The sequence below is a fragment of the Rhagoletis pomonella genome, unplaced genomic scaffold, assembly GCF_013731165.1.
Source record: "Rhagoletis pomonella isolate Grant_MI unplaced genomic scaffold, Rhpom_1.0 Rhpom_scaffold_02671, whole genome shotgun sequence".
Taxonomy (NCBI): domain Eukaryota; kingdom Metazoa; phylum Arthropoda; class Insecta; order Diptera; family Tephritidae; genus Rhagoletis; species Rhagoletis pomonella.
Window position 1 is genome coordinate 1 of NW_023461224.1, and position 10,269 is coordinate 10,269.

The window sequence follows — 10,269 nt, forward strand, 5'->3', positions numbered from 1 at the left end:
AGTTCTGAGAAAAAATAAATTTGTTATTAAATTTCTAACATATAAATTTGGATCTGCGAGGCTACACGTCAGCAAAATAGCGAAATTTTAGTTACGTCAGTCGGAGAAGGTTAAGTGTAGAGATTGATCGGGCTTTTGACTTCAACTAATCGGTAGGAATCTGCCTAGAATCATGCTAAGGATTTCGAAGATAACTAGTCTAAAATAGTTACTATTCTTTTCATTTTCGAAATCTTTTGGTGAATGTGTGATGAAAGCACGTACCCATATACATAATACTATATATGTACAATATATGAAATCAGTTTGTGTGTGCGTCACATTGGCATTCCGTATTCATTGGCCGTAATTCAATATTGACAGCAAGCATTAATTTGGCTGTATAATTAAAATCGGATATTCTCAACCAAAATTATGGCAAAATATTCGCCCAGCTAATTGATGCACAAAATTCAGTCAAATGAAAGCATATTTGAGGTTGTAAATACATACATGCATGCATGCATATGATGTACATACGAGTATAAATACACATGCGTATGTACAGGAATGCGGTCATAAATCGCTATATAGTGAGTAGTTATATATCCTGCGAGTATTACTTAAGTTGTGGTGCATTTAAATGCGAACATTTGCTGTACTCTGTGGGAATTTTGCTTAGTTAAATTGCAGTTTGTGAGTGGAGGTGAGAGTATGAATACATAGATTGCTTGAATGGCGTGAGTATGTAGCTCCTTTGGTGCAGCCTATGTGTAGTTTGGTATCTAGGTATCTATTCTGAATAATTTCAAGCCGGGTGGCTTAAGCCGTGTTTCAGAAACGTTACTTTTTAATGGGATATCTGGGTGTATGAAGGAAGCTAAAATGGAAAAAGAAAAAGTAAATGAAATTTTAAATGAAATTAAGAAAATATTTGTCTACAAAAAAATAAAATCTAAAAATAAAAGGAAATCAAATTAAAAAGAAACAAATAAATTAATTGAAAAAAAGAAAAAATACAAAAATTAAGTTTCTAAGTAAATGAAATTTAAAAAAATAGTTTTCTTTAAAAAAGTCTAAACTTTAAAGGTAAATTTAACGAAAAAAAAGTTAATTAAAGAAAAGGAAAAAATAAATTTGTAATTTTTTAAAACTTAAATGAAATTAATCTTTAAAATAATAAAATCTTAAAACTACAATAAAAAAATAATAAAAATAAAAACAAATAAAGGAAGTTAAAAAATATGTATGTATGTTTCTTTTTAAAACAATAAAATCGAAAATTAAAAAAACGAAAATCAAATTAAAACGAAAAAAATTAATTAATTGAAAAAAGCGAAAAATACAAGAAATAAGTTTCTAAGTAAATGAAATTTAAAAATCGTTTTCTTTAGAGAAAGCCTCAAATTAAAAAGAAATTTAATGAAAAAAAAAATTTATTAAACAAAAGAAAAAATAAATTTGTAATCTTCTAAAACTTAAATGAAATTAATTTTTGAAATAATAAAGTCTTAAAATTACACTAAAAGAAAAAAAAATAATAACAAATAAATGAAGTTAAAAAATATGTATGTATGTATGTTTCTTTTTAAAACAATATCGAAAAACTAATGAACAACATAACTGGAGCTCACTCTTTGATGCGAAACTGTGTGCGTTTGAGTGAAAGTGCGAAAATCGGCAGTTTTTTACAACCAACATATGGCACCGTTATGGCGTCGTTTCGCACAAATGCACAACAAAGCATAAAACAGTGAACTGCCTCATTAAAAAAAAAAAAAAATAAAATAAAAAAGTTCGCTACGCGAAGATCCAATATTCGCAACGATATTTCTTGCCGGAAAAAGTGGTACAGTCCGCCACTAGTTGCATTTCCTTCAAGAGTTTTAGATAAGTGATATTTTTTTAATAGCATCTTTCAGTTAACATTTCCTAAAATAGTCTCTGAGAAGGGGGTAAAAGTCGCACGTAATTTTAGAAAATGGCCAAAGTTTCACCATGAAAGTTGGCATGGGAGCTTTTGTTTGCAAGACCTTCTTGCCAGAATAAACCAAATCTTTCAAACTATCTTGCCTACTGCCTTTAAATTGGCTTCCAAAAGCCTTACAACTATCTTAGCCAGAATTGCCTTGCAAGCTGGAAGTCAATCACTGTTAACCAACGTAAATAGTACATGCAGAAAATATTTCTCAAAATTAATGATCTTACTAACATTTGCACCTTCCATCTATTCGCATCAGTTCATACAGTCTCGTTTGAGCCCTCCAGCTACCCTTTGTCACTCACATCCACAGTATTGCACTAAATGAGTAGTTAAAACATCAATCAATGGTCAATCAATTTTGTCCACCGATTCGCTTCTGCTGTAGCGCCTCACCGAATGTTTAAGGTTTACCGGCTACATGTTTACAAAATTTATATGTATGTCATTGTGTGTGGAAATGTCAACTTCTGAGTTGCAGTGAGTTGAAGGCAGTGAATCGAGTGAGGCATGAACAATGCAATCACAATTGAAATGGTGGGTAAGAACGACGGGCAAAACTTTTTGATGAACAGATTTACGTTTCACACACGCGGATAGGCCAATTAAGCTGTTTGCAAAAGCAAAGCTTTAATTACCATTTGGCCAACTTAGCGACCAGCGTATACAATATCATTAAATTTTCTTATTTTTGCATGTTTAAATTTTTTCCCAAATATAACCGGTCATAATAACCATTGCCTCAAATAAAAGGGGCTCATATTTAAAGTGTTTGTATCACAATCATTCTTTCTTAACTAATATTTCCATCATCAATCAATGACCAATCGATTTCACCGAATCCATTGGTGTTTCTCACTTAGTGTTCGATGCCTAGATGAGCCGCTCAACTATACAACCTTCAACTATGCGTTTACTAACTAAATTGAAACATCAGTGGTAGAGTGAATGTCAACCGTTGGCAGGTCAAAAGGGTCAATTGATTGAGGAATTGACGCAATTGCTACCATTCGCACGAGCAACTAATGATGTTGTTGGTGTACGAGAAGTTTATGGCGGTTGCCAAGCACGAGTGTGTTTGTGCTTGGCATGTTGAGTGTATGTAGATCCCTGGTTCGATGCCTACTCAAAGAGACGAGAAATTTGTTTCCCAAATTTTTCTTTTTGTTAGGGAAATACATCCAAATGCTGGAGCAGCATTTCTGCAACAAAGGGAAAATTAAAAAAAATTTCATTTACGTTTTCATAGCAAGTTTTTTCTTCAGATTTTGTTCGGCGCAAGAAGCTTGGCCTAAATGTCTTTCAATTTAAATACGTTCATCAGTTTATTTCTAAAACTATTAAGAAATGTATTTGGATAAATTTTCGATGTGCACATGTACAATTCGCATACCCGAACAAGCCAATTAAGTTGTTTGGTAAAAGTTTTAATTATATTTTGGTCAAGTTTACCGATCTGTGTAAACAATACGAGAAAATGCTCATGCATAAATGCAGCTTGAAAGACAATGCTTTGCTTAAAGTTTAACTAAGTACAGATATATGTATGTAACTAGGAAGGTATGTACGTACGCAGGCACACGTGCGAAAGCTCCTAGCCAATAGATAAAATGGCGTATAAAAGCGCACTGATTGATGATTTTCCGGTGAAAGTGCGAAAACTTTGTGAAAGGTTCAGACAACAAGTGGATAGAGGCTACGGTAGAGTAAGCGACTAACGGAAGAATAATTATTAGATAAAAGCTACATATTGAGTTGCTTTGTGCGTTTAGATAAAGAGCTATTAAATGCTTATTGCTGATGAAATATAATTTGAAGAATGTAATATTTTGAATAGATTGAAAAGGGGTAGACTACCTGGCAACCCTGAGAAAATATTACGCAAGTGAAATTCTTATGTGGAAAGCTTGGTTTGGTATATGGCATAAGAAAACGTTGATTGATTGATTGATTTCTTCAGGTTTTAGGAGATCTAGACTTTAGAAGTTTCGTGCTAGCTCATCTGCCATTTCGCTGCCATGGATGTTGCGGTGACCGGCACCTAGAACAGAGGAACGCGATACTGCATATCTTACAGGGCTTAATATAACAATATCGCATTTTAGAACACTTTTTTTGTGCTAGCTGGCTGTTTGAAAAATAGCAAGATTAGTCCTGCGTTGGTTATAGGCTATGCTATTTTTATACATCGCAGTATCTGGTGAGCCCAATGAACTTTCGATACCCAGGACTACTACTCTAGTTGATTTGCCTTTTTAACGGGGACTAGACGGTACAAGTTTTTTCCCAGCCAAACTTTTGGGTAGAAATATTCTGCTTTCCCATTTATCCATGACTTGTTGAATAACGGCCACTGTAGACGAGTTAGAGATGCATACTACCACGCTGACGAACCTATGTTCGATGCCTGGTACGAGCAATATTTCAAATTAGAAAAAGTCGTCGCCCTTTGTCAGATCTCCGAGTATATTAATGTCACGAAAAAGTTTGTCATAAAACTATATTTTCCGTTCGGAGGCAGCGTAAATTTGCGATTCATTCATTTGTGTTATAGCATTAGGGCGCACATCACAAATTGGATGAGAAGCTCGGCCAAATATTTAGCAATAGTGTAAGCGCCAATTTGTTTTTTTTTAATTTTTGTTTTCTCTTGGCTTACTTTAATATACGTAGATCTATAATATTTATTTCCAATTTATTTCCGATGCCCTTAACCTCAAGCCACGTTTTTAAGAAGCTTCTTTGATAAATTGATTGATTGGTTTTAGGGCCAATTTCAGATCAGAAAATTAAATGGCATTTATGTAAGTTAATTTTGAATTCAATTTTGAATTCGTATTCAAACTCAGATTTACGTTTTCCTCATTTAAATAGCCAACATTGGGCATTTAAATACGGTTGAAATATTTGATCCGAACACTGCAACAAAGAACGTTCGGAAATGCATGATCAGACTTTTTTTTCGAATAACATAGCAAAAAAAAAAAATTTATCATCAAGTGCACCCTGCGAATTTGCAGCCCTCCTTCCTTCCGAACCCCAGTCGAAAACTTTTGTTTTTTTTCCGCCATTTGTGGGCCATTGACGTTAATATTAGGAAAAGCAGACTAGATTTACTCCGGATTTTGAAAAATTTTGAAATCTACTCCTCTACTTCACTTCATTTCAAATCTACTCCGTTTTTTCACTCATGTTCTGCCCTTCTTAGGCCACCTATTTCACAGTTAACTTACGGGTTTCATTAAAAAAAATTGAAAGTTAGGTTAGTTAAAATATCGCTGATGAAAAGATGTAGAACTTAGCGGATGTAAACTTTACTTTATTTTACTAACTCGTTTAAAAATAAACGTATAAGGAAATTTACATAAAGTAGAAAAGGTTCAGCACCTAATGCTTTTTTAAAAAAAGGCCTGTTAGATATATTCTAGTTTACAGAAAGTATTAAAAACTACCTAAATATGTAAATTTTATCCTTACATTGCCTTGCGTTCTTATTTTGAATTTTTGATTCTCTCAAAAGCGAAAATAAAAAATGCAAATCTGTTACGGAATTTAGTTTTGCTCAGATTTTTTAAACGATTTAGCCCTGAATCGAGTTTCACGGGTGCGAACACTGTTTACCACATTTGTACTATTTTGTAGACCTCAAACCGCGTTGTGGACAGCTATGGTTAGTGATTAACTACAATTTGTGATGGTTTACTTTTTTATTTGGGACATGATCTCTGTTAGCATGATCTAATTGCCGTAAGAAATAATTGAGCAAATCATCGTCTTGTAAATCCCGGCTACGATCAATTGCAATCCCTATGGATATCAGCGTAAGTTTTTTTTATCAAGGGTTCGACGTTTAGCCTCTAGATTTGATTAGGTGTTTGGTACTAGGCGATATGGATAGAATCCGATAATTTTGTAGTATGGTTGAAACAATACACCTTCTTTTTATTTGTAAACCAAAAACTCCATCAATGCAGTGTTAAATTGAATTCAGCAAATATTATCACCTCGGTAACCCAGTTATCAAATCGGCCACTATGCGCTACTTACCCTCAAGCTACCACCGGCCTTTACTGCCAAATGGCCAATATCCTCCCATCGATTGGCAACTATATGGCTATATGGGTGCGTGTTGCTGGCCACCAGCCATAAACATTTCGAAATGGCGTTATATCGTAGATACAGTTATGATAATGTGCCAATTTATATCCGAGTGTTCGGTGCTGTTTGGTGAAATGCAACTCATGTGTGCAAGCCTCGATGACATCAGTTTTGTCTGTGCCATATTGGCGCCATTTCTAATACTTTTCGAAATGATGTTACGCGCCTATAACATAATTTACAAGCGTGCTAGCTTTAGAGTGCATCTAGAAGAATTCTACAAGAAGATCTACATTGAACGGTAATATACACGTTAGACTCTCTGAAGAAAAAAAATCTCTGCAACACTAATACATTTTCTTCTAATACCACGCTTCCTATGCAGTTCTTGGAACCCCGAACTCTTTGAGCAGATACGCCGACAGCAGCTACCCACGAAATATTCCACATCGACATACATTATCACACTTGTGACCTACTTTTATGTACCAATTATGGGTTTGATACATCAACAACGCTTACTACCCTTTCCGGTCATTTATAAATATGATTATAAAGCTACCTTTGTGGGCTATCTTTTATTTCTCGCCATGGCATTGTGGACTGGCTTTGCGGTTGTGGGACCTTTGATAGCCGAGGCCAATATGCTGGCCATGCAGATTTTACATTTGAATGCACGTTATACATTGTTGTTGCGGGATTTGCGCAAAATTTGTCAAAATGCTATAGAGGGGCACGCCATGCACAAGGGCGAGGGGGAAAATGCTACGGTGACCAGCCGCTTTCGCTATGGGTTAATTGATGTCGTTCGCCGCAATGTGGAATTGAATAAATTCGCCGAGTCGCTGCAGGAGCAATACTCCTTTCGTGTTTTTGTAATGATGGCTTTGAGCGCAACGCTGTTGTGCGTATTGGGGTTTCTGACAGCAACGGTGAGTGTTTAAGGGCTGCGAGTGAGTTGGAGTTGTGAGTTATTTGCATTTTCAGATTGGATTGTCAACGGATAATATCAGGTTTGTTACCTGGATAATTGGCAAGGTGATCGAATTGCTAATCTTTGGACGCTTGGGCACAACGCTCTCTACCACGGTAAGTATAGTACTCTAAGCTCAATTTGAGATCTTTGTGAAATTTTCTCTTCTAATTTTTCAACTCAATCATTACTTTTGCTATACTTAGACAAATGAGCTGAGCACTTCTTATTACTCTTGCGGTTGGGAGGATGTCATACTTCACTCCACGGACGCTGTCGAAAATGCAAAGTTAATGAAGCTTATGGCACTGGCAATACATTTGAATAGCAATCCATTTCGATTGAGTGGTCTCGCCTTCTTCTATGTTAACTATGAGGTGGTGGTGTCGGTGAGTTGAAATTGGGCGGGCTGAGCGAAGATTCTTTGTACTAAAAATAATTTTGAAAATCGACTGTTTCAGATTCTAAGAGGCGCAGGTTCTTACTTTACTGTTATTTACGCCTACCGTTAAACTGAACGAGTGACTGAGACAAAGGAGAGAATTACTGATGAGGCTGAGAAAGATGGGCGAAGGAAAAGACAAAAATCTACAGCTTTCGTAGAAATAAGTACATAGTAGAAATTATGAACAAAAAGAAAAAAAAATGTAGCAGGAATGTAGTAGTTATTCATTCGGAAAGAAGTACTAAAGTAGATTTAAATCACACAAGGAGTATAATATAACTAGAAATAGATATATGCACAAAATATGGCAAAGCGGGTAATATTGAGTACGTGACTTATAATTTTGGCAATTTGAATTTAGAAGAATAACGGCTGTCGAATGAAAAAGTAATTAAGTAAGAAATTATTCAAGTTTATTAGGGTTAGGTTAGGTAAGCTGGCCATTCACTGCGTGACTTCGCAGAAAACGTTAAGGTCCTAATCATTGCATACCAGGATCAATCTTGAAGAACATCGCAGTCCTCTTGGCGGTGGCTTTCGGATTAGGTAGAAAACCCCCAGCAGATAAACACGCAGTCTGCTTGCTCAGTCCTCTTTCGTTCTGTATCTTCTACAGATGTTATCATTGATCAGAGCCAGTTTAAAGGTGTGCGGTGGCAGCAGGCAATTTGCCCTCTTGAGGGAAAGGAGAAAACTTCGTGAGCTTCATCCATACGCTCCGTTCTTATTACTGGACACCTTGCAGTCTAGCGTTTTGTTCCACGCCCTCTGTGCCTTCTAGATCATGGACAGTTCGAGTTCCCGTTTAATCGCTTGTAGGTAAATTGGTACCTCCTCTATCAGTAGGTTTTCGCACAAATCGGCCTCTTTGGACAAGCCTTTGGGGGATCTTCGTTGCCCGCGACGCCTGTGTGCCCCGGAACCCAGTACAGATGTACTTAAATATTGGTATGTAGCAAATCCAGGGCTTTCCTGCACTCCGCCACACTTATAGTGGAAGTGCTGTGCGATAATAGCATCTTTATCGCTGCCTGACTGTCGATATAGAGATGTACCTGCTCTCCTTATGGCCAATGCCTTCGCTGGCAAATACTGTAGTAGTTTGGCAGCTTATAGCGTTTGTCGAGGCCGAGCCCCGCAAATACGACTGTCATTCTTCCACATCTTTTATCCGTCTGTATAGACATGCACCGAGCCAGCACTCTTCAAGCATTCACGCCAGCATTCGACCTCTATTGGAACCTCGAAGTTCGTTCCAAAGTGCATATTCGGGATTACATAGTCAATCCGTTCGAATAAAGTTGACGCTATACTACGGTGACCGTAAGACCTGGACGCAAACTGACCCTATATTCATTACACTATATTCCTGGCCGATATGTCCGCCGGCAAGAGATGCAGCAAGATATAAAGTGCTGAAGCTGGTGCAGTTCTGAGTGCCCCTATCAAGCCGATCAATAGATTTCCTTAGGTTTCCTGTTAAGCACAACAATCCCAAAAATCGATAGCCAAACTCACGGACCCATATACAACGGTAAAAGAAAACACAGATCTAGCTATCGTTGAGATTACTAAAGGCCAAATCGCATGTGGATTACTTCAACGGCGACTTCTGCGGTCGTCGAAAAATTTCAATCCAACCACTTTTTTTTGTGGTTCAATTAACGAAATATTGGGAACAAATTCTGTGGCTATGGCATAATCGACAAAGAATCTGCCAGAAAATCTGAGCTACCGGGTTTACATCACATTACGGGAAAATGGCTTTTTCTTTTTTAATTTTTAGAAAATCGGCTAGTCATTTATTTCTGCAGGCTCCCAAAGCCGTTGCTGCCACTAACTAACTCACGTACTACGAAGGTTTTATTATATTATAAGAAAACAATTGCGGCATTGAGTGAATCACTTTTATATGGAACAACATCATCAATATCAGCAATATACTTATTTGGGCGTGTGTGGGCGGCAACAAAAAAAAAAACTTGCCAAACACGCAAGAATATTAGCAAATGGTAAGCGATTGTGTTGAAACATATTTGTGTTGTTTTTGTTGCTGTTGTTGTTGTTATTATTATGGTAGCTATTATTGTAGCGAGTTCATAACATCAATATTATGTGCTGCATCGATTGAGACTCAAATACAAACATATTTATTTAAGTACACTGCGTATCATAATTATAAGCGCACCACATATTGACAAGTTTTAGCAAGTGATGAATTTATTTTGTTGATGGTGTGGCTCATTTTCTTTCATATGAAAAGAAATCATCGGAGGAAAATTCACAACACCTTCAGCAAAAAAAAAAAAGCAAAAAATTTACGGTCAGCGCTACTTCAAATAAGCGTTTAATGGGCTAAATCTGAATACTCAAATTGAAATAACGAAAAATGTGGGCCATTTAAAAAATGCCATGTGGAGACAAATTTAATAAAAATTTTTTAATGCCCAACTTTGTCATTAAAATTTGTCTTATTTAATATGGAAATTCGGCATAAGAAATCTATTTAAAAAGCTCGCAAATTTTACGAAAGTTTATTGATTTTTTTTAAGTATTGCACAAATTTCAAACTTGGATTCATGCGGTTTTTGTTCAAGAATAATTTTTTATATAAAATATCTAAAGCTAAATAACAAGAGAATAAACATTACATAATTGTCCATATGTGGTGCGCTTATATTTGTGGCACGGGGTGTAGATTGGCGTGCATGTGGGCACATGCATGTGTGTATGTGAATTTGTGTGGGTAGTAGACATGAAGCCACAAAAAACCCTCGAACTGTGAAAACCTGC

The 10,269-nt window shown here is 36.2% G+C and overlaps 1 protein-coding gene across 1 annotated transcript; it reads left to right on the forward strand.

Annotated features, from left to right (window-relative positions):
- Positions 1-5,557: 5,557 nt before the first annotated feature.
- Positions 5,558-7,612, forward strand: LOC118753618 (odorant receptor 74a-like). The gene is made up of 5 exons (XM_036488495.1): positions 5,558-6,359; positions 6,444-6,990; positions 7,046-7,147; positions 7,238-7,420; positions 7,493-7,612. The coding sequence occupies exons 1-5, from the start codon at positions 5,995-5,997 to the stop codon at positions 7,541-7,543; spliced, it is 1,248 nt and encodes a 415-aa protein (XP_036344388.1). The 5' UTR covers positions 5,558-5,994; the 3' UTR covers positions 7,544-7,612.
- The last annotated feature ends 2,657 nt before the right edge of the window (positions 7,613-10,269 follow it).